We start from the raw sequence: 24,767 nt of genomic DNA, 5'->3' as shown, positions 1-24,767 counted from the left end.
CAGGCATGCCGGCACCCATGTAGCACTGGGATGGCGGGGGTGAGCTGGAAGCCTCGCCATCTGCTTGCCACTTACAGTATGTTTCTGTGTGCCAGTAGTGTAAGAGTCTCTGGTTTGGTCCTTTTTTCCCCCTTCTCTGAGATGTATTTACTATTTGACTGTAGTAACTTGCTGTGTGTGGTAAATGCTGGGTTTTGGTCACCTTGGGATTACCGGTGCTCACTCTCTGAAGGCAAACACACAATCTTAATGGAGGTGAGAACTGGAGAGGAAAATCTCCGTGGCAGACATGGCCCCATACCACCTTGAACTTGCTGTTCTTACCTGTAATTTCTGACTTGAAGTATATTAAGGACAGTGATATGTCACTGTATGAGCTTTAAACTATGGTTACAACTATGTGGGCCCACAGATGCTTTTCTTTGCACCTTGTCACAGCTGCCCAAATTGCTGGTTCCTGAATTTGAATCTGCATTAATATTCAAATAAACTGCTTCCTTCACTGTGTTTGTGAGAATTGTGCTAACTTCTTTTCAGCCATGCTGCCCACTTTAATATCTTCTGAACCCCATGTTTTGCAGTCTCACCCCTAAAATAAGTGGACTTGGGACAAGGCTTTACCCCTTTCCTGCATGGCTGTAGGCTCAGGAGCCAAATAGCTGTGGGGATTAAACATGGATTGAGGGCCTGCCTTCTTAAAATGCTTAGGCACAAGCAGATGTCTTATAAGATTTTGGAAAAATCCCATTATGTTGCCAGTCTATATCTTTAAGTGTCTTAATGTCATTAAATATTTGGGTCCCAGGTGGTCTTCTAGGTACCATGCTCTCCCTCCCTAGTAAGCATGCTTCAGACACATGGCAGATGGGAAATTATGCAGCCCGGGATCCTTGTCTCCTTTTATCTTTCTCTTGTGGTAAAGGAGGCAAAAAATTAGACTTGAAATGGCTTCCTGGGGGAGGGAGAACAGCAGAGTCAGTACTGGGACTCTGCTCATCCAAACTGCCCTGTGCTGGCGGGGGAGATGGGAAGCACAGGCTTTCTGTGCTGGACTGTCTGCCTGCATAGGGTGGTGTTTGAGGGATGCCGGCCGCTCTGAGGGTCAGCCTGCCACGGCCTCTCTGTGCAGGGACAGGGCTGACTCTGCTGCTGGGGCAGCCCCTGTGGTCAGCAGGATGACTTTGCCTGCTGCTTGAGTTCACGTGGGGTTTAAGCCGTCTGTGCTGCCACACTGTATTGCACTAAGCACATGCCGCTGCTCGGGTAAATCACTTATCTGCTCTGCGGGGAGCAATGGCTGTCTAACCTCTTTATCTTTTCTCTTGTGTCCAGCCCTCGGTGCCGCCAGTGCCAAACTACAAGCTCTCCATGTCAATCCCAGAATGGCTTCAGGCAATACAGACCTACATGAAGATGCTGCAGTATCCTTCTTGAGCATGTGGTCTCCGGAAAGAAGGCTGACTTGTGCCTGGTGTGAATTAGCAGAACTTTACTGAAGCTTTAGCTGGTTGCAAGGGCTTGGGATCATTTGGGGGTAAAAGGACGCCTCCAGGGATTTGTGATAGCACCAGCAGCACTGAGCTTGTCATAGCAATCCTCTGGGAGATGTAATTACCTTTAAATGATACTGAAAATTTTAACTGAAGTGACGTTGGTGGGAATAGAAGTGCTTATTTTGAAGTTGATTTATGAGGATATTATGATCGGATTATGATGCCTGGAGAAATAATGTGGCACCTTGTCATAAAGCGACTAAGAGAGAGCCAGTGTTGTGGCAAACCCTTTCTCCCTCTGCCTTGGCAGCCCCTGTGGGCTCCCTGAGGATTGCCTATGTGCTCAGCTTGTGGGAAGTGCTTGTCATTGGGACAAGGGGCACAAGCAACTGTCCTGACTCCAAGGTGGGCAGGCTTGCCTGTGACACAGGAACTGACTAAAGGAATCTCCCTTCCAGATGTTCCACCTTGCTTGGGGGATTCATCAGGGATCTACACATCTGGCTGGCCTCTCTGTCACTGCCCCATGCCCAGTTCCTGACTGTTTCCATTGCTGACAGATAATTTCAGAGAAGGTTGCTGGCCCATATGCTGCTCTTCTGTTTCCCTTTCTCTCTAAACTCTGCCTTTTTGTGTATGTGGGTGTGGGGAAGCTGTGGGGATGAAGAATGAGTGTAAAGTCCTGGTAAGGATTAAGAAAGGATATGGGTGGCAGCTGGAAGAACATCTAAAAATAGCAGGCGCGGTTTGCTTGGTGGGGAGTCGTGGCTGGGATCAAGGCGTCAGCCGGGCCTGGAGCTGCAGCAGCTGCTGTGGGGAGGGAGGCTGGGGCCTGCCTGCTCTGCAGGGGGACGGGGCATTTCTCTTCCTTATGTCAGCCACTTGGCCAGGACAAGAGGCTCATTGCTCGCTGGGATTGTGCCAGAGAGGATACCATGTCATACAGAGCTCCAAAAATTACATTATTCCCCACCTCATCCCGTAGTGGTTTTGAAATGCTGCATTCTGATAGGTAGCAGGAGCAGGCCTTAGGCACAGGGTTTGGATCTGTGTTCAGAAAAGCTTCAAAGTGGGCTGGGGAGCAGTGTCTGGGCTTCCTTTGAGGGCTGAAAGAGGATGTATGCTTTGTGCAGAGCACCCTGAAAGGGCCTCATGAATTAGGTTTTGAAGGCAGGGGGGAAGTAAAGCCTTGTTTGTGGAGAGTTCTGAACTCTAATTGAAGTCAGTTCAGAGCATCCTGTTGAGAGCTGGAGTTTTTATTTAGGCTATGGTTATGCACCCAGCAGCTGTGCTATTTATGCCTTGCAAGCAGCTTTTTGCTTCCATGGGGTCACCTGCCTCTGCCCTGGTGTCTGCCTTGGTATTGCCAGCTTTACTGGCATGAACATTCTAATGGGAATAGAATTTGGGAACTAGGTTAGAAAAGAGATTCAACTGGAAAAGTAACCTAGCAAAAGTAAGGGCAGCGTGATAATTTTTTTTACAAAACTTTGTTGGTTTTTTTTGTTTTGTTTTTGTTTTTACGAATGGATTGGTTTCCTGGTCTGATTTATTGCATTACTGCTTGAACAGCAATGCTCAAGGAGCAGGGAAGAGACTGCTTTTGGTGATGCTGCTGTGTGGCAGCCTGTGCTTCTAGGCAAGTGGTGCCGAGATTTAGCATCATCTGGCATCATTTGTGGTGAACTTTTCTGCTATACTCGTAGTGTTAACTAATGACCTTGATTTGCATGTAGCTGGTTGTTTTCATTTCAAGAACACTGTATTTTATAGAGAATGATTTATATTTCCTAACTGTAAATGGATGCACCTGCAATGGTTTTGATTTACAGGTCATAGGTGAGCTACGTGGCCGATGGAGTTAAAAGACTTCTAAAGGAAATAAGTTTTTTCAGACCATGGATTATGCTGATTGGTTTGGGTAGGCTATGAAAGCTTTCTCTTGTCCAAGTGCGAGACTTTTTTTCAAACTTGCAATGTAGTAATGAGTGGGACTTAGTGGAAAAGAGAATTCATAACCTTCAAATGCCGAATTTGAGTGTCATTTAGATGGACAACCTTAATACCTGACTCTGCACCTAGTGCTGTTAATAGATCATATAAAAAGACAGGTGAAAAGTTTTGCTTTATTTCATGTGCCAGTGTTTCATATCTGGGAGTCAGTGGCTTTTACTGCCTGTTTTGTGTTTCAGCAGGAACTCAGAACTGGAATTCACCTTTTGAGCAGTGTTATTTTATTGTTTCACTGCTCAGGTTACTTTCCTTTAACAGACAAAATACAGATACAATCACACGGGAACACAGTTCTTCGAGATCAGAAAAACCAGACCTCTAAGTGGGTAAGTGTCACTGGAGCTGCTCTAGTGCCCTTGTCCCTGATCACCTGGCGTTTAAGCACTGCAGCACCATGGCATGGGAGGGCTGTCTCCTCTGTGCCACAGCTTCTGTGGGAGGGCCAAAGCTGCCTGTGTGGCTGCCTTTGTGAGGAGTGTCCCAGCTTGCTGCCGGGTGGCAAATGGACCATCGAGAGCCAACAAGTGGAAGGGCTGTTCTTGCTCAGCAGCTGTGTGGGAACTGCTTGGCTGCAGGCCAGAGCTGCATGCACAGGGGTGGGAAGACTCTCTGCTTATTGGTGTTGGGCTGGGAGGGCTGGGCTGTTTTTCTGAAAACTGATTAAGTCCTGATATTCTGGTAGTGCTGTAATGCCCTTTGTGGGTGGTAGGAAGAGATTAGCTGTGCAAAATGCAGCAGGAATTTTGACATCCTGGGCACAGTCATTTTCCCTGAAGGATCACAATGGACTGTTTAAGTTGTGTCCGTGCTTCTCCCTTGCTGCTCATCTTGCTGCTCCTTCCATGTGGTGGACTTGTGCTGGTTGGTGATGAGTTGTGCAGTGCAAGTATGAACATGTGCCCAGGGAGCCTGGCAGCAGAGAACTGGGGTCTCTTGCACATTAGAACTGCAGCATACTTAGGACATCTCTTTAACAGAACCCAATAAATTAGCAGATTAGGGCAGGAAGGGTGTTGACAGCATTGTGCTTTTATTTTAGGGTGAAATTTAGATAAGCAGAATGTAATTACTCCCATAGACTGGTCTGTCTCTAGCTCTTCCCAGCTCTGTCATTAATCTAATGGTCCCTCACTCTAAAATTCCAGTTCCCATCTCGGCTTTGTGATTCAGGTTTTCATCTTGCTGACAGCAATCTTTCTCACCTCCTTTATCTAATGTTCACTGCTCTGGTGGAACTAGTTTAAAACAAATCTTGTGCCTTGAATGATAGATGGATTTACAGAAGCTTAAACCAATTTTCAAGCTGCTCAGTCATTTTTAAATTTGTCCCATTACTTTTTTCAAAGGAAGTGAAGGATGAAAATGAATTATGCTCAGCACTTACCACTTCCTGCACTGGATAAAAGCCTACCTTTCGAGGATGGTGCTCTTTCCTAGAAGGGAACAGATACAGTGCTTGCAGCTGGAGATGTGCCTGTGGCTTTGAATCCTCTCCCAAGTGGAGCCATTTCCTCTGCTTATCTGCCTTAGAGTTTGCCTGGGGACGAGTGTCTGACTCCTCTCCTTGTCTTGTTGCTGCTAGGAACTTCTTTGAATGGGGTTGGCAGCAGGACTTCTGTGGAGTTAAGGATGGAGACCGTGGAAATGCTCCAACCCCTCAGGGGCTGCCAGCTTTCCAGGCACAGTTGGTGACATGATGTGTGCTGGACTGGAGCAGTGTGAAGTCCTGAGACCTGTGCTGCTTTGCTCCAGGATTGGGTAGATGGGAGTGCTGGGAGGAGTGGAGCTGTCAGGAGCACGTGTTGCTGCCCAGATCCTGTTGTACTGCTGTAGGGCTCCAACACTTGGAGCCCTGGTCTTGGTTTCTCCAATTTTGAGAAGGAGAACACATGCAAGACTGTCTGAAGTTCCTGTCATTTTTATGAAACCAAAATTCCAGTTGTTTTTACCAAACTTACAGTTTCTGGTTTAGATTTCAGATCTTTTAAAATTCACCTGGCCAAGTCAGGAGGATGGGACCCAGACTATTTTCAGTGGTGCCCAGTGACAGGACAAGAGGCAATGGACAGAAGCTGAACCTGGAAGTTCCATCTGACTGTGAGGAAAAAAAATTTTACCTTTAGGGTGACAGGCTGCCCAGAGAGGCTATGGAGTCTGCTCTGGGGATACTCAAAGCCTACCTGTGCAACCTGCTCTAAATGAACCTGCTTTAGCAGGAGGGTTGGATGGATGATCTCCAGAGGTCCCTTCCAGCCCCAGCTTCTGTGATTCTGTGTGAATACTGCATTGATTGCTCTGTAGTTTTGAGGTGTGCATGAAAGCTTTCCTTTCCTTTCCTTCATCTGGTGTGCAGGTCAGTTTTCATCAAAGCTGAAAAATCACCTACACCCCAAATTTTTTTTTCCTGAGAGGTGTGTTCGCCTTTGCAAGAAATCTGCTCCCAGTATGGCAATGACAGGCATCTTGTGCTGAGGTGACAGGAGCTGCTCTGAGCAATTTCTGTGGTGTGAAAGGCCTCACTTGCTGCAGCACAAAGTTTGCTTTTGCAAGTTGATCGGGCAAGATGCTGAAAGCCTCCAATTGCCACTGGCTCTTGAAAAATGAGGCTGTTCCCAGAGCTTTATTGATGCTAAACATATTGCTGATTTCATAATGTGAGGGCTCAAAGCTAATGAAAGTATTACGAGATCTTTGGCAGCCTCTCATCAAGACAGCAGTGGCTGGACACAAAGAAGCTGAGTACTAGATGGAAATTGAATATTCATAAATTCATGTGAAAGTGTCCTAAAGCAGCTGGGGCATATTAATGAGTTTTTCTATTATGGAGGGAGGACTAGATATTGTAGAGATTTACTGCCAGCATCAGTGTGATGTATGAGAAAATAAAAATGCGTGGCTGAGCGTAGGAGGAATAGCATAAATTATCTATAGGAACTCATTAAGGGATATAGTCTTGGTATAACTCAGTATTTACAATCTCTTTAAGAAAAAGTCACTCTTATTATCAGCTTAACTTTTAGAGTGTCAGACACCATGTGGATTTGTCTAGACTGCAGATAGCACTTTTGGAAACGTTAGATTTCTGTTGGCGTAGCTGTGTGAGTCAGGGTGGCAGAGCTGTGAACCTGTAAACTTTGTGTGCTGTTCTTGTTGTGCAGGCAAACTGTGTCTGAAAATGTGTCTGGGTCTCACCTCTCCTGAGTTGGCTGTATTTGCACAAAATCCAAATTTACAGGTGTAGCTACATCCATTGTAGGAGTGCTTTGCTAATATAGGTATCCTAACCTGGGGCAGTGCCCTTCACTGGCTTCATGATGTACCTTTTTGTGCCTAGTAGGTAAAGGACACCCTGTGAAGTTCAGCTCTGCTGATCCATGTGTGCATGCATGTGATATGAATGTTTCAGACACCAGTAGGACTGGTTTTCCTTTTCCCATGCAGGATTATGCTGGCTAAACCTATATTATGACTTTTGTTGGTACTACCAGTCTGATAAAAAATGGTACTTTTAACTGACATAGCCATTCTTTTTAAAACTTCCAAGCTTAGATCATGTAAGAGCTTTAGGAAAAAAGTGCCTGGATATCTAGTAATATCTGTAACTGTGAATTCAGTGTCAACAAGCTGTTACTCCTGGGTTTACAAGGAGAGATAAGCCCTCTGGAAGCTTCTGTTCTAGGATGCAGGCATGAGGCACAATGAGAAACAAATCTCTTTGTCCTCCACATAGTATCTGGTGAGGTGCGGTATTGTACTGTTCCCTCCAGTTAAGTGCCAGCTCAACAGGGGGACCTACAACTGAAGCAGAAACGGATGTTTGGGTGGGTCCTGTGGTCTTGGAGAAATTAGAGCCCAGAAGCTGCTCTGTGAGGAGTGAGAGACGTTCAGATATAAAAATGTGTAATCGATTGCAATAAAGAAGCGCGATAGGAGCTGTCACATGGCAACGATGCAAGCAAATAACAGGGAAGGGGAGATGGGAAATCATACTGTTTCCACACACCATGTTATTAAGGAACACTGATGGGGCTGTAAAGAAAAATGGGCTCATACCATTTCCAGACAATAGACTGCAGAAGGCATTTGAACATCTGCTTCTCTCTCGCACAAAGGGGGAACGTTACAGATACGGTGTGCTGTTCAGCGTGTGGCGGAAATGCTTTTGCTCTTGAAACACTGTTTTTGAGAAGATTCACAAGATTTACACTGCTGTTTTATCTCCTTTTGCTCTTGTTGGTGCCTTTCTCTTCTCTCTTGGCTTCATTATCATGAATGAAACTGTCAGGAGCCTTAGAAAAACTTGGGAGAGGGAGATTTTATGGACCTTATACAAAGTACAGGTGCCCATGCAAGGAGAATTTTGTGGAAAAATGTGCTGAAGGGTCTCACTAATAAAAACATTTATTCAGTCTTGTAGGAGTCTTTTCGGTGAAGGTAATGGGGAGCCTCTCCTAAGCATGGTCATCTCTGAAGGGACTCCAGTATGATCAGTGCCAGCTGGTGAGATCCTCCAGTTCTAGGCATGCTGAAAGGTTTTAAGATTTTTCTAGCCTGTATATGAAATTGGGTGCCCAAGTGAAAAATCTGAGAGCAAAAGGAATCCATGGTTCCCATGAGCTGTCTTTAGACACTGCCATTTTAAACAGAAAGCATCCTAAAGAGGCAAAGTCAACTCCTTCCAGGGCCTCTCTTACTGCAGAAAGCAAGGGAGATAGTCCTGGTGGGCTCCTGAAAACACTGAAATAAATTTGAATCAATTAACAAGGAAATATCAATGTCTGCCAGGGACTAGATCTTGAGGGAGGAACAAGCATCCTGTTCCTGTTGGCTACATTTGTTAGAGGCAGAAGTGTTCACTGTGGTCTGGAATAGAGATCTGCCTGGCAGACGTCAGATAGTGGTGTAAATGCCACAAAGGGAAGCTGCAAGGTGCTTGTCTTTGACTGTAGCAGTCTCCCCTAAGTTCCTGGAAGAGATGGGCTGCCCCCCATGCTCACTGGAGTGTGGGGAGAGGGTGACTCTTGGTTAATTCCCAGCTGTCTGATATAAGACTGTAAAGAATAGCTATACATGTGAAATCTTTTCAGGTAACTGTCAAGATTTAAGGAAAATCCCAGAAGCAAACTCTGCTAAGGCAGGGGATTGAAATGCTTGATGCTATTTTAAAATTCTTTTCTGCTTTCCTTAAATCTCCTTTCACAAGTTTAACTGTGCAGGCTTTCTGGTCATTATTAACGTCTGAGACAGTGTGATAGGAATTTAGGAGTTAGAGAAAAGGGGGAAAGGACAAATCAAAGAGTACCTGTAAGGAGTTGTTTTCAAGTGAGCTGAATGGTCTGTCATTTGCCATAAGTCATTTGCCATAGATCCCTTAGAGAGCTGACAAGCAGCCTCCAACCATTAATATTTGTGATAGGGAGCATGGGGAGGGTGGGTGCTGGGGAAGGCAAAGGTAGCAGCCTTTAAAAAGATAAGTCTAGGAACTTTGAGTTTATCTGCAGTTCAAGGGAAGGGAAAGGCAACATTAATATTGTTGGGCATGGTTTGTTTCTGAGAATTTCCTTCTATGAGGGTGAAAGAGCTTTTGTCAACCAGGGAGAAGATGTGGGTATAGTAACTTCTTGTTTTAGTGTGGCTTTTGATAAGGCCACTTTGAGTCTAAATAAAACTATTTAATGTAAGGACCCAACTTGGTGAAAGGCAGCATGTAGAAAGTGTCACTTTATCAATCTTTCCTAGCAGAGATTGTGAGTTGAAGTGTGCAGTGTCTGTCCCAGCTCAGTTTTTTCTTAGTGGTATGGGTAAGACTAATTGTTTGCTGATGGATGGTTTGCAGTCCAGGCTGGACAAAGTGACAAGGCTTTGAAAAGTGAAATTGGGATATTCAGAGTGATCTCTTGGGCTGGAACAAACAGGAGATAATTTAGTGAGGGCAAATGCAGAGGAGGGTTTGGGAATAGCCAGCTGTGGAGAACAAAAGGCTAGTTTTGCAAAGAAGATGAGCTTAAAAAAATTAAAGAAACCAAACAAAATCCACCAAAAAAGCCCGAGCAAAAAAATCCCCACCCCTAACAAAAAAAACCTCCCAGCCAACCCACAAAAAAAAAAACACCAAAAAACCACCAGAACCCGATTCAGTGTGGGCCAACAGGGAAAAGCCAACAGCACACTGACTTGGTTGCAAATACACACCGAAAAGATGGATTCAGAAGGAAATTGGTCTGTTTGTACTGTTGTGGCCTTAGCCAAAGGACTGTGAGAAGTGAGTTGGTTGAAGGGATTCCAAAATTGAAAGAAACATTGTCCTAAAATCATAACCTAAAGGAGAAGCTTTCAGGGAGAGTGAGGGAAGAATTAAATAAAAATTGGTGTCTGCTTTCTCATGTTCACAGAGGAGAGGGTAGATTACAGTCTTTTGCATATACAAATGTCTGTAGCAAGAGGAGAGATAATAAATGGTCTCCATACCCACTGTGGAGAGCAGAAATAGCTCCTGATTTAATTTGCAAAAAGGGAAGGATTTAGTTTAAACATTAGGGGACCTTCTTAGATGCAAGGTTAAGTATAGGATAGATTAGCTAGTGGGTTCCCAGGCTTTTGAGAAGCCAGTTGAAAGTAGACTGAAAAATAATCTGGGAGGAATAATTTAGATTTGGCTTGTGCTACCTTGGGCAGAGCAGTGGCTTGGAGATTCTCCAGAGGCTCTGCTTCCGATACAAACACAGGGTTTAAGCCCATGCTTCAACTCAAGCTTGTTAAAAGTGGAAGAACTTTTCAGTGGCTCTTGAACTGGGTCATGCACATAAACCCTGCGGTCCGTGCTGTAAATGCAGAGAGAAAGCAAACTGTTTGCAGAGTATTCCCTGGGATTCCAGGATGAATGTGTGTGAGGGCACAGCCTGCCCCGGGGCTGCAGGTGGGTGCTGGTTTGCTGAGCACTGGTGGTGCCTCCTGAGCAGTGCTCCCCTCGCACAGACCCTCATCACTGTCCTGCTCCAGAGCTGTCTCTGAGCTGCCAGGTCCCGCTGCCGCTCCTGGATCCAGGTGCAGGTTGCTGCGTGTGCCCGAGGAGGAGATGCTGGCCCTGCCCCTACCCCTCAGTCTGTGTTGACCAGGCATAGGTCACACTAAATTGCTTGAAGATAAATAATTTTACAAGTGACATTTTTCCTCATGATGCACGTTCATAATCAGCTGTCTTTTTCTTTGTTTTTTTTTTTTTTGTAGCTCCCATGTAGTTAGAAGATAGGAAATTCAATGGATTATCCTGTTTATGGTTACCTCTCACGCCTCATCTGCACGTAACACTTCTGAGACAGAGACGGGGCTTTGCAGTGGCCACTGTGGTGACCAGCACTGGGGAGCCTCTGTGGGGGATGAAGGAGCCCCATTGTGTGCCCTGGCCGGGGCTGCTCTGTGCTTCCAGCAGTTCTGTGGGGTTCTGTGACTGATTGTGAGTGTGGAGGAGGCAGGCAAAGTCTAATTAGTCTTCTGTACTGCAGGCAGAGTGTAAGGGGTGGTTGTTTACAAATGAAAAGATAATTTCTAACTTAGATAAATGGGACATGGAATGGCTGTGACAGGCTGTAATAGCAGTGGAAGCTCTGTTGTCACTTGCACTCAATACAAGGTTTAAAATGCATGAGGTGGGTGAATCAGAAAGTGGGGGAAACAGACTCTGATGGTTTTGGATGCATATTTTCATAATCTTCTCTAATACAAATATTTTTGTCATTTAATGCTGTGTTTCCTTACAGCAGGGATCTGTTTACAAAAGCTCTTCCCAGGGAAAGGATATGGATAGAGAAGACTGCAAAATAGAAGTTATCCTTTGGCTTAGTTTTCAGCTGTGCCTTTTTTAGGGGGCAGTTTTTTTGGTGTGTCATTGGATGTGCCTCTTCTGGCCTTTTTTAGGCTCCTTCCAGTATTTTTTTTTTTTCCAAACTGTCCAGGATTTCAGGATCTGTTTGTGGAAGGGGATGGGTTACCTACTAGGTTAATAGTGCAGTGTCAGTCTGGCACAACGGCTTTCTCAGCTGACGTGAGGTTGCTTGTTGCTTGTCATGGTGTTGTGTCCCTGTCAAATCATTGTACTCCAAAGATGGAGTCTAGAATGTAACTAAGCTCTGTGAATGTGCAAAAGCCTGGGCATGAATAGTTTCCTGCACTCCTGCAGGAAATTGTGTGGAATTTGCCACTTTCCCTGTCCACAGGAGATGTGGAGCAGCAGCAAGGCAATAACTCAGCTTGCAGTGGTATGAAGTGTCTGTGTTGGTGGAGCTTTCTGCAGAGCAGGCTTTATAAAAAGGCAATAAGTTCTGGTCTGCAGCCATAGCTATGGGATTATGGAGGCATTTGTAGCTTTCAGGGGGCTATGTAACCATCCTTTCCTGGTTCATTTTGTTTTTTTTTCTCTCCAGAGGAGAGCCAGGGTTGTTTTGAAAATAAGCTAAACTCAGTCCTGCCCTGGGATTTCCCTGATTGCCAGCTTGTGCAGTTCAGCGGGGCTTTGTGTTACAGTCTGAAGTGATGCTCATGGAGTTGCTGCAAGAGGCAGAGGACTGCATTTCTCCCATCCACCTTCAGAGGTGGAAGGCACTGGGATGCCAAATAATCTTTTTTTTTTTAATCTTCCTTTTTTTTTCTGCTCCAGTCATCCTCCAGAAGTCAAGAGGACTCTGGCAAGTCACTGAAGGGGAGAATCAAGTTCACCAGCTCTTGCTAAGAACTGGAGGTGCCTGGCTCTCACTCTACGAGAGGACTCTTTGATTACTCTAGCTGGAAGGACTGAAAACTGTTTTGTTTCTGTTCTAGGTTAATGGAGACAGCAAAAGAAATGACCAGGGAGTCCTTACCTATCAAATGCCTTGAAGCAGTTATCCTGGGGATGTATCCTTTCACATGCCTGTGACTTTTTGCACTGCAGCTCTGTTTAATACATTGCCCCTCCTGGATGGTGTTTGAGAGGGTTGCAGTCAAAGGTGAGTGACAGCAGCTTGAGGGGCTGCCCTGGTATTGATCACTGAAGTTGCTGGAATGCCTGGGTTTGTAGGTAGGAGTTGGGATGCCATGTGCCCAGGTCACAAGTGTTGTGATTTGGCCATGCAGACTTTGCCTCCTGCCCTGATGATCTGCATCATGTCAGGATGTGACCCAAAGTGCCCAGATAAGTACCTGTCTACACAATCCTTGTTTTCTTTGTTAGCATTTCTCTGTTGGTTATTGGAGCTTGGTAACACCCGAGGAGCGTGGGTTCTGTTCCGTGTTTGTCTGATGTTTTACATGGCCAAGTCGTGTTAGCTTTTGTCTCCCAACCCACAGCTTTGTGCAGAAATATGTGTATTATAGTTAAATATTTGAGCTTCCCCTTAACATAATGCTTGCTTCCTACTCAGTCTTCAGTCATTTAGACATTGATTTGCTTCTCCGCCCTCTTGTGCTGTCACTGATAAATCAACCTGCACCATCCTAAAACACTGGAGGAGGGCAAGGCAGGGCTGCAGGAACAGGTTGCCAGACACATCTCGTCAGAAATGATCAAGCTTCATTTAAAACATACGCCGACCCAAAATAAGCCCCGAAGCAAACCATCTCCTGGGATGTCTCTGTGGTGTTTTGCTGGCTGCTGCTGCCCCCTCCCGTGGGAGAAGGAGCCGGCAGAGCCTGGCAGGTAGTGTCTGTGAGAAGGGATGGCTGCTGGGGGGTGGGAAGGGGATGTGGGCTGAGCAACGTGCGCCAGGGATAGGCCTCGGATTTGAGTCTGAGAGGTGTCTCTGGCTGACAGGGTTTCCCTTGGGAATGCTGACAGGCTCTGCTTGCAGCTGGAGGTATCGGGGTCCTGGGGGCTTGATGTCAACAAGAGACTCAAACCCCCTTCAAAGCCCTTCCAGAAGAAGAAATCACAGAATCATAGAATAGCCTGAGTTGGAAGGAACCCACAAGAACCATCGAAGTTCAGGCCCTGTGTTGTCCAAATGCTTCTTGAGCTCTGTCAGGCTTGGTGCTGTGACCACTTCCCTGGGGAGCCTGTTCCAGTGCCCAGCCATCCTCTGGATGAAGAACCCTTTCCTAATATCCAGCCTAAACGTCACCTGACACAGCTTCAGGCCATTCCCTGAGGTCCTGTCACTGGGCACCACAGAGCAGAAATCAGTGCCTGCCCCTTTTTCCCTCATGAGGAAGTTGTAACTGCAGTGAGGTCTCCCCTCAATCTCCTTCAGGCTGAACAAGCCAAGTGACCTCAGCCACTCCTTGTGAGGCTTCCCCTCAAGGACCATCTTCACTGCCCTCTTTTGGATACTCTTTAATAGGTTTATATCCTTTTTATATTGTGGCACCCCAAACTGCCCCCAGCACTCGAGGTGAGGCCACCCCAGTGCAGAGCAGAGCAGGACAATCCCCTCCCTTGCCCAGCTGGCAATGCTGTGCCTGATGCCCCCCAGGACAGGGTTGGCCCTCCTGGCTGCCAGGGCGCTGCTGACTTATATTCCCTCTCTGTGGTGCTGCTCTCCAGCCTCTCATTCCCCGTTCTGTCCACACAACCAGGCGTGCCCTGTCCCAGGTGCAGAATCTGGCACTTGCCTTTGTTAAACTTCATAGGCTGGTGATTGCCCAACTTTCTGATTTGTTGAGGTCTGTCTGCAGGGCCTCTCTGCCCTTAAGGGAGTCAGCAGCTCCTCCCAGTTCTGTGTCATCAGCAAACTTAGGAAGCATACCTTTGAGTCTTGCACCCAAGTAATTTGTGAAGATGTTGAACTGGCCTTGAAATGGAGCCTTGTGGGACCCCACTGCCGAGTGGTTGCCAGCCTGATGTAACCCCATTTGCTGTAACCCTTTGTGTCTGACCCGTGAGCCTGTTGCTCACCCATTGTGTTGTGTATTTCTCTAGCTGTATGATGGGTATTTTGTCCAGGAGAATACTGTGAGTAACAGTATTGAAAGCTTTCCTGAAGTCCAGAAGTTTACATTAACTAGTTTCCCTTGAAATGATGTTAGTGGATCTGTTATGCTTGTCCTTGTGTCAGGGTTGTGTCCCAAACTGTTTGGGGATGAAAGGGATGCAGGGAATAATCCCCAGGTGGAGTTGATGATGCTCTGCAGTGTCAGCGTGGCTTGCAGTGCTGTATTTCTAGCAGAGAACTGAATATTCCATATATCAGGGGAGCAAAGGGTGGTTAGGGACCTACAGATAACCATGATAACCTAAAAGTGTTGTTGCTGGTTTTTTTGCTTGCCTCAAACCTGACTTGTGGGTTCAGTTTGGTGGTTTTGGGGTTTTTTTTTGAGAAGTGAAGGAAGCAAAATATTTGAAAGCCGTATTTTATACTATTTGTTGTCATTTAAAGTTTCTTCAGAGTTAAGATACATATGAATTTTTCTGTCTCTAGAGGCTGATTAAAAAACCCCAAATTTATGGCAAGTTTTTTTTTTTTAATTGAGAAGGTTTAGCCAGGGGAGAGTATGGGACAGATGTATCTTTCTAGGACTTCTGCTTACTGTGTTGGAAGTCTCTGCGTGAGAGCAGGGACTGTCTGCTGGCTGGTGGTCCAGTAAGAGATTCATTAAAGTTTAGAAGATTCCTGCAGTACAAACCCCAGGTATTTTGCTTGAGGTATGGGTACACAAAGAGTGTAGCAGTGGTGAGTGGGTGGGCCATCTGAATTTGTGTGTCCAGAAGAGGCTGGTACGGAGCCTGTGCCCATATGGAACCTTGTAGTGCTGTGATGCATGTGCAGCATGAGGGGTTTTGGGAGGCATCTTTGTCATGGCACGTGGGGAAGTTTGCTGGTTTTTGTCAGCCATGAGATTCTGATCTTCAGCATTGCCCTTTGGATGCAGACACGGTGAGGCCAGCAGCATTCCTAGGTCAGGTGTTTTCCAGAGAAGATGTGCTTACCCTCTCCCAAGTGTCCAGCCAGTGCCTTCACACAGGCCTGAGCTGAGCAGCCCTCCTGTGTGTGTGTTAACTTCTGGTACCATGCCATGTCTCTGGAAATAAGGTACTGCTTGTAATTTGTGTGCTGGCAGGCCTTGAGTGTTGCTTGGATACTGAAAAAGCACAGCCCACTCCAGCGGACCCTCGGCGCGAGCCTTCCTTCAAAGGCTGGCTCGCGCAGAGCGGCTTAGCGAGATGTTGCTTTAATTGAGCTGCTCGCTGGCTTGTGCAATTGCCTTTTACTGTGTGACTTCTTATAAAATGCTTCTATAATCCCTCTTGGTGCAGAATTAAGTTTTGCATAATTGCCTATGCACTTGATCTTGGAGCGTTTTTATAGGGCGGTGAGGTAAAGTACTGAGCTGCCCTGTCTGCATGCAGCAAGGAAGCAGCTGCTCTGAGATGACTGAAAGCTCAAACAGATCTTCCAGTATTATTTTGCAGCAGTCTGCACAGCTCTTTTTCTGTGTAGCTGTCTGAGCTGGCTTCATATCTCTCTGCTTACATGATCTACTTGTCAGTGCCTAACCAGAAGCATTCCTCCTGCTGTGTTCCCCAGGGCATTTCTCAGTTCAGTTGTAAATCAGCTGAGTAATGGTGCGTTCAGCCCACTCTTTCTGAGCAAAGATCCAATTGATTTGAGCTCATGAAAGGGAATAGTAAACCAGAAAGTGCCAAGGGAATTTTATCTGTGCTGCATTCACTTTATTAAAACTTGGAGAGCAAAATATCAGCGGGAGAGAGGGAAGCTGCACACTGCATCCCTCCTCGGGGAGTCTAGCGGAGCGCATCCGCGGTGGCTGAGCATAACTCACTCCCATTGCCTTCAGCATCCTTCTCCCAGTTCATGTGAGGTAACGCTTGGACCCACACAGGGTATTAGACCTCCTGGCCAATAATATCATTGAACAAGGAAGAGAAGAGCGAAAGTGTCTCAGGAGTGAGAAATTATTCAACAGCTTCTGCACTATTCCTTCTGTGGATGCAATCAGTTTATCACCACTGGAGACCTGGGTCCATCCATCTCCTCCAGCCCAGCAGGTACATCCCTAGGCTGGGAGCAAGTGTTTTCGGTAAGGGGGAGAGTTTCTTGCAGTCATTGCAGGATATTGATGTCCATGTAGCGCTCCTCTTTGCCTTCTGCATGCTTGTCTACAACTTGACCCACTTGCTAACTGAAATATGGGAAAGGAGGATCCTGCTGAATATCTACAGCCCCTCTGGTAGCTGTGAAGAGCTGGGAGAGAGCTTTTAATTGCTTAAATTGTCATGGTCTAATTTTTAGATAGTCACCTCTGACTGCAGCCAGGCACTGGAGAGTAGGTTTCCCAATCCAGGGGATGTCAGCCTGGCAGTCCCACTTTGGGAAGCTGAACCAGATGCTTGAGCCTTTCCTACATGGACACTGGAGCTGCCAGGGGGAACTCTGGGCCCTCTGTGTAGACAATATCCAGATGGAAGCTCAGTAGCACTCTGCCTCACAGTAAGCAATCCTGAGCTCATGGGAAATGCTGCCTGACTCCTGCTGGAAACCTCTCTGAGTGTTTACTGCTGGTGGTTGGAGGCCCTCTGAGGAGTTGCTTGGAAAAACAGCTCTTCTGGTTTTACTGAAGCCTTATCAGATGGTTTTGAAGTGTGAGGTTGATTTTCCTCCTGCTCCACGTCTTGTTCTGTGCTAGCAGCTTCAGCATTGCTGATGTAACTAAAGCCGCTTCCTTGCTCCCAGCCTGCTGCCATCCCTCCAGCTCGCTGCTTCCCAGGGGCACTTGCTCATGGCCCCAGCCCCTGGAGTGGCAGGAGGGGGGAGGACCAGACTGTAGTTTTCTGTGGCCATCTTGACCAGACTTCAGCAAAAAACACCCTTGCTGGGCTCTTAAGACATGAAGCACTGCCCCTTTCCAGGTATAGATTCCAGCACTTGCCCTTGTTAAACTTTGTGTGGTTGGTGGTTGCCCATCTCTCCAATTTTTTGAGATCTCTCTGCAGGCCCTCTCTGCCCTTGAAGGAGTCAACAGCTCTTCCCAGTTTGGTGCTGTCCCCAAACTTACTTATTCCCTTGAGTTCTGTGTCCAGGTTGTTAATGAAGATGTTGAGGAGAGCTGGGCTGAGGATGGAGCCCTGCAGAACCCCTCTAGTGGCTGGACTCGGGGCTGATGTTACCCATTCACTGGGACTCTTTTGTGCCTGACCTGTGAGCTTCTTGTGCTTCAGTTTCTGCCTGTTGCCTCTTGTGCTGTTGGTTGGCACCACCGAGAAGAGCCTGGCTCCATCATCTTGATTGACATGAAGACCCAGGATCAGGAGGCCACTGAGCTTTGCTGCAGCTGCTTTTGCCCTCTCCTGCTCTGCACTGCTTCTCTATTGTGACATGTAATTTACTCCCCAACTCTCCATCCTGCGGTTACAGTCCCAGCTCAAAAGTGTGATTACAGCTGCAGCATTGCTGTGTGGTTGCCTTTTGTTTGCCACAATACAGCTCTCCTTGGGCAGAGCAGAAAGGAAAAGCTATAATAATGATGCATGGACAGAGGGGAAGATCTGACGTGCCTTTCCAGCCCATTTGCTGCGTATTTCATCTCGGGTGGGGACTCTCATTAACCAGTCCCTCAGCAGAAGCAACCTGTACCTAAAGGTTAATTTCCACAGCGGTTGTTGCTGGGTTATTTGATGATGGGTAATTTCTGCCCTCAAAAGATTCTTTTACTCCTACTAACTGTATAATGAGATTAAATTGCAACTTCTCTGAGACCTCGTGGCAGAAGTGTGTATGTGTGGCGGGTGGCCACCAAAGCTTTGTATGGAATTAATAGAAAGGCACTGGGGGAGCAGAGAGAAAACCCTTTCATAATGATGGGGAAAAATAGTGGCAATGTTTGAAAGCTTCATAGGTGTTAATAAAAGATAGTGCTTTTTCAGTTACACAGAATGATAAATACAATGGGCTTTTGCAAGAATCAGTCTGTAGGACACAAATTATTGTAACGTGACTTTGATGTACACAGGATGCACCTTTTAAGGCCCGAAGCAAGGTGACCTTTTAAATGAGGTGAGTGTGTGCTGAGTTTTCCAGTTGACATAATGGCACTAGGGCCCATTCTGCCCTTGCAGTTTATTTATAATTTTTAATTATAAATCATCTACTGATGGTGAGGGGCAGGTATTTTTCTTGGAGAAGCTAGTCCTGAGGCAGCAGTAATCCAGTGAGACCACCTAAGGCACGTAGAGCTGTTTCTGTTCTGTGTTGGTATAGGTGGTATTGGGGTGGGCTTTGGCAGTCGCTGCAGGGTGATGGCAGTGGGGTAGCAGGTGGTGCACATGGCCTTGGCTGGGTGACAGATATGTGGGGTAGGGAGGGCTGTGCTCTGCTGTGCTCTGCTGTTCCAGACTTGTGGTCACACAGACAGTGAAGTGCATGCACCGTGAGCTGAGCCCACAGTGTTGTCTGTTCCTTTACCCTCTAATACATTTTCACCAGGCTGCTAAAGCTGATGACATCTAGCACTGAATGCAGCTAAACATGTTTGACATGGACCCAAAAACCTTCCCTGTGGCTGTTCTGAAAGTTTTGTGCCAATGCGTTTTTCTTGGCTTGTTTTTTTTTTGTTTGTTTGTTTGTGAAACTCCTTGCTCTTGACCTCAGATTCTGGGCAGTTCATGAACCTCTTATTAGTTGGTTTCTGCATTTACCCGGAAGCCAAAAGTTTAACTCTTGTGACATTCTACAAACACTAGGTGAAATATCCCCATGAGAAAATGGTTTAGAGAGAGATGAGAGCCACTGGATGCTTTGTATGCATCCCTGTAGAACGAAGAGGTGAAATGTGGGGTGCAGGCAGGGGTCAACAGCCCAGGGAGTCACACTGGTGGTGAGGTGGTGGCATGTCAAGCTGGGCAGAACCAGAACTGAGCCCAAACTGTTTTACAGTCTTGATACAAAGGCTTTTTGTGCTCTCAGTTTCCCAGCAGCTGTCAGGCAGCCGTGCTATGCAGGCAGGGAGGAAGGCTGGTCACAATAACATCCCAGGATATCTCAGCTGTGCAGTGGCTCTTGTTTCAGTGCTGTTGAATACCTCCTTTTTGGGCATGAGGCAGGGAGAGGAGGGGATGCTGGCAATCCCCAGAGCAGAATCCTGGTCTGAGGAGGTTCCTGCAGCTTCAGTGGGAACTGAGGCCACTCGTCCATCTGTCAGGATGCCCTGACACTATCCTGGCAGTGCTGCCTTTTGGGCTGCTGTATTTTGTAGTGGCAGCACCATGACCAGCTGATTCAGGGGATGGCTCCAAGGTTGCAGCAGGTGCCTCTGGCTGGAGTAACCCCAAGCTGGAGCGTTTTGCTCCAGCCTTTTCTGGTCATCCCTCCTCCATCCCCCAGGCGTGGGTGGGGGCCTCAGCTGCAGAGGGGAAGGGCACCTGCTGTCCCAGGGGCCAGGTGCCAGCACGTGGAGCCAGAGTGAGTTTCAGCTGTCCCAGGATTAGCAGCAGGGAGCTGTGTGCAACGTAGGTGCTGACGCAAAGCTGCTTGCGTGAGGGATTCTCAGCCTGTCCTTTCCCTGGCACGGGCCAGCAGCCTCCCAAGGAGGTGACCTGCACGTAGTTCCCCTCTGAGATCACACACTACACTGGCATGGAGCTTGGTCCTGGCCCTTGCACGTGGTGCCTTTGAAATGGCCAGTCAGTGATTCCAGGGACAGGGTTTGCTTTTTAAGAGCGTTGTTTCTGACCATGTCTCTGTGCTTATCTAATTAGTTATCCATCTCAGAGCTTTCCTTTGGTTCCTCTCAGCAATGTGTTACAAGGGTGACATGCTAAAACACTCAGTATGAGGAGTGGTAGTACTGAGGGCCAGTTTACAGAAGGAAAGGCAGACTGTCACCTTGGAGAGGAATAAATCCAAATCTCTTGGTACTATTTGAAGACATGAGAAAATGAGGCTCAGTAAACTAAGTTGTATCAAACCCTCAAGAAAGGGAGGTAAACACTTTTGCCTTTGGAAGCGTGGGAGTTTGATGTTGGTATCAAATGGGGAGCTTCCACAGATCTAGGGAGGGTGGTCTCTCTTCGGGTGTGCTGACCTGAACAGTGTTGGGGTTTTTATCTTTCCCCTAAGTGTGATTAAGAGTCATTCTTAATCTTCCCTGTCTGAACCATTGCATCTTATTTTCCAAGCAGTGAGATGGGCTTTGGCAGCACTGGCTGTTTCTGGGCACAGTGAGAACAAGTTTGTGTTTGCAAGAAAGCCCTTTGCCCTGGCAGTTAAAAACCCCAAACCTGCTGAAGATGTTTTCCAGGTGCAGTTGTACCTGCTGCTTTCCCAGCACCGTTGTTGCCTTGATGCAGTGCACCCCAGCTACTTAACAAACGGGCAGCCCTCCGTGGAACGATTCCCCATCAGCTTTAAAACCCACTTCTCAGGGAACTATTTTCATCACGTGGTGCTTGGGATTTACTGCAACGGCCGCTATGGCTCGCTGGGCATGAGCAGGCGATCGGATCTGATGGACAAACCTCTCACTTTCCGAACTCTGAGCGACCTCATCTTCGAATTTGAAGACTCCTATAAAAAGTACTTGCATTCAGTCAAAAAAGTCAAAATCGGATTGTACGTCCCGCACGAGCCGCACAGCTTCCAGCCCATCGAGTGGAAACAGCTGGTCCTCAACGTGTCCAAAATGATGCGCACAGAAGTCAGGAAGGAGCTGGAGAAGTTTGCCAGGGATATGAGGATGAAGGTAGGTTTGTGCATGTGGGTGTTGGGCTCAGGAGGCAGCTGTGCCTTGTCCCATCCTGCAGAGATGGGTCTTGCTCCATGCCAGCAGGCCGATCCCAGTCATGCAGATATCAGGTGTGCTGGCAGTGAGCTTGCATCTGTCTCAGTGCTGCTTCCCCAGGATTTGGTGTGTTTTCACCAAAAACATGCAGTTTATGGCTGTTTACTTGAAGGATCTCCCCTTCAGCCTGGGGAACACTTGAACCCATACTTGTTCCTGGCCATCAAGGAGCTGTTGCCCACTTGGCTTTCCTCAATGACTCCAGAAGAAGGTGGTTGGGAAGAATGAGCATGGCTGGGGCTAGAACTGCTGGGAACAGTGGCCCGGTCGCAGGTAGGAGTCTCTGCTTTTTGCACCTGAGCTGCAAGAGGTGCCATGGGACATCTGTGTCAGTGGTTGCCTCTCCTTGCAGGACATGCCAGGGGGCTGATGTCCACCACCCTCAGCTAAATCACAGAACAGGTTACATGGGAAAGGCGAGTAAATTGACTCCCTGACAGACTGGTGCTTCCCTGCTGGCTGGTTGGACTGAAGAGCTCATTGGGAAACAACGGGGAGACAGGGCAGGCTGCCAGGGGGCTGCAGGGTTTGGCTGCCCTTGGGGAATGAGGGGTGTCCCTGACCGTGCCTCTGAGCCTGGCATGGGCGAGGAGCTGCTTGTGGTCGTGGTGGAAGCAGATTTGGTGCCTGTCCAGCTGGCTGCCAGCAGCGAGAGCAGAGCAGGTGTGTTGCTAAGTATGGGTCTGGCTCTTGAGGAGAGGTATGTATGTGGCATCGTGTCCAAGTTATTCTGGGATCTTGTCCCCTTGTGTGCTAAAGAATGGCTCCTACGTAGCAGCCACGTGCCATTTTGGCTGAGGCACCTGCCCCCTTGCCCTGACCTTGGGTGAGCCTTGCCAGTGGCATCGTAGCCCCTATATTCTGCTGCCATCTCTCCTGCCCTGCCAAGGAGTTTTGAGGGCCACCTTGTACCATGCTATCACCTTAAGCATATGGGCTTGATTACTGATGTAGTTAAGTTTGGGTTTTTTTCCTTCTTCTCTATTCATATGCTTTTAATACTATCCAGAGAGCAAACAGCTGAAGCAGGCTCGAGTTGAAAAAGTCCATATGGGTAGATGACTTACTGAATTTTGTACTTGCTTTTGGTAGAGGGACCAGCTTTCTGTGTGTGCTGAGCTGGGACACTGGGTCCAGTCCTTGTGAGTGCCTGAGGGCCAGGACCACAGCCCTGAACCCTTGAAGGCCGAAGGCCCTGCATCTGGTCTTTCCCTTGAGTTACTACAGAATTCGAGCTGCTTGGTTCAGAGGGCTTCCATTGTGAGTGGGCTGAATTTGGAGGATCAGGTCTTTCAAACAGTCCAGAGTGTGAGTGTAATGCTTATGGCCCTCTGATGTTGGGAGGACCTGGAGGATGGGGCAAGTTGGAGACCTACTGAAAAGCCTCACTGTCAGAGTTCAGCTGCCAGCCTGAGAGAGGGTCACCTCTGTTTGTTGAGAGAAAAGCTGGAGAGGGTGATTTGTCTGCCTGAGTTTCTTTCAGCTGAGGCTCAAAGCCATTTTTCTTATCTCTTGCTGTTGCCAGCTCTGAAGAAAGCTGTGGATGAGACAGTATTCAGCTGGGAACTGAACTGGTGATACCAACTAATTTTTGCAGGGGGCCCCTGAACAGCTATCACATGGTAACAGCTTTGAGTTCCTCTTAACCTGGGCAGGGTTTGAATAAGCCCCAAGGGACTGAAGGCTCTTTGTGTGCCATCCCTGCTACTGTAAGAGGCTCTTTATTTTAATTTTTTTATTTGCAGTGAATCATTGCCTTTATTGAAGGCCACTTCCTTCCCTCCCCTGTCTCTCACAGATTCTGAAACCCTCAAGTGCCCATTCTCCGATGAAGGAGAGACCCCGGGGTAAGTCGCTGTCCCCTCGCCGGAGGCAGGGCAGCCCTCAGAGGCGGGCCTGCAGGAGAGATAAATCGTGAGTATTCCTGCCACTGTTCCTGCTGGGCCAGAAGGGAGGGTGGGGATGTTTGCTGTACAAAACTTCCGTGCTCACTGGCACATACAGGAAAGCTGTGCCAGGTACCTCAGCTACCAGAGAGGCTCCAGAAGCTGCTGGCACTGCTGATGTCCGGGCATTGCTGTGCTTCCTGCTGCCAGATGGTCCCTCTGTGCAGGGTCCTTGGACTGTCCAGCTTACAGGGGTGATGGGGAAGTAAACCTTTTCTCTTTCCAAAGTGAAAACGTCACTTGGATTGTATTCTTTGATTTTAATCAGCTTAAAAATACCCCAGACCACTTTCCATGTGTGTTGTAGCTAAGAGTTGTTCTTTAGCTGTGTGGGAAGGAAGGACTCACTGCATGCAATACCTCTAAATGGATAAAACTGAGCTTCCAGATCCACAGGCCTTTTACAGCCACTGGCAATTCAGACTCCCTTACCTTAGATGTGGAAGAGCTGAGTTTTAGCTGTACTGCTCTGTGCCAGGAAGCTGACAACTGTGAAAGCCTATACGTAACCCAGATTAGTCACATATTTATGATCATTGCTTTTTAAATAGGCTCCCAGACTACTGTCTCAGCACTTATTTATTTATTTTAAAGCAGCTAACAAAGATATTAGACTAACCTTCTAAAGATAACTTCAAGATACATTAGCAGCAGATGATTTCACAGCAAGCTTTTATTTTTACATGTTCATTCACACTCAGTCCGTGATGCTGTACTTTGGGTTTCGTCACGGAGAGCTCCTTGTTTAGTGCAGAGATAATTATAGTTGCAATGGGCTTGGCTGCTTCAGGCTTCTTCACCTAGATTCTCTTTGAGGAACACTTTCATTTTTGAGTTTCTGATAGTGCTTCTGCAGTTGCTGGAGTGGATCATGTATTTCTGGAGGGGAGTGAGTGTCACTGGCCTTGGAGACTCTCCAGCAGAGCTGGTTTCCTGAAAGAGCTGCTGGGCATGTGGCTGCTCTGCAGTGACTGATCCCTCCTTGGCAGCTTTGCTTTTCCAGGACAGAAAGACAGGTAGTGTACAGGTGGCCTTGCAGTGGCTTCAGCACCTGTTACCTGCTCAGTGGTTCTACTCTGTTGTTCTGTGTCAAAAGCAAGTAAGTTACTCCAAAATAAACCCTGGGTCACCATGATAGAAGATGCAGGACCCAGATACAGCATGATGAGCTCTGAGCCCTGAAGGGGGAACAGCATCCTCTGGTCAGGGATGAGCTGAATGACACATCCCAGCATGTGCAGTGGTTGACATAAGGCAAGAAATACAAGAGGAGAAATTGGGTATTCTCCATATTGATGGATCTCTGAGAACCAGATGGAGTGAGAGGCCTTTGTGTGACACACAGAATGGGAAAGACTCAGGTTTGCTAGGCTTCAGGCTGGAATGCTAGCTGAAGAATGGCTGTGCTTATCAACACTGTGTTTTGTTTCTTTGTGTATCTCTTACTCATGTGCTGTAATTACAGCTTTTTTGAGCTTGCTGGGGAGAGGGAGAGAAGTATTTTGCTCCAGTGTGAGCTTGCAGGGGCTGAATAAGACATTCATTTGAAAGG

The 24,767-nt window shown here is 47.3% G+C and overlaps 1 protein-coding gene across 2 annotated transcripts in view; it reads left to right on the top strand.

The window, feature by feature from the left end:
- The window catches only part of VASH2 (vasohibin 2), a 34,490-nt gene that overhangs the window by 4,290 nt on the left and 5,433 nt on the right, over positions 1-24,767 (top strand). The window contains exons 2-6 of one of the 2 annotated variants that reach the window (XM_069009566.1): positions 1,333-1,421; positions 3,776-3,832; positions 12,321-12,395; positions 20,789-21,170; positions 23,068-23,183. In XM_069009566.1, coding sequence (XP_068865667.1) covers positions 1,333-1,421; positions 3,776-3,832; positions 12,321-12,395; positions 20,789-21,170; positions 23,068-23,183 — 719 coding nt within the window. Of the gene's footprint in view, positions 1-1,332; positions 1,422-3,775; positions 3,833-12,320; positions 12,396-20,788; positions 21,171-21,381; positions 21,633-23,067; positions 23,184-24,767 lie in introns of those variants that run through there. The other variant, XM_069009567.1, reaches the window with a different exon arrangement.

The sequence above is a fragment of the Aphelocoma coerulescens genome, chromosome 3, assembly GCF_041296385.1.
Source record: "Aphelocoma coerulescens isolate FSJ_1873_10779 chromosome 3, UR_Acoe_1.0, whole genome shotgun sequence".
NCBI lineage: Eukaryota > Metazoa > Chordata > Aves > Passeriformes > Corvidae > Aphelocoma > Aphelocoma coerulescens.
This window is presented reverse-complemented; position numbering and strand designations above follow the sequence as displayed.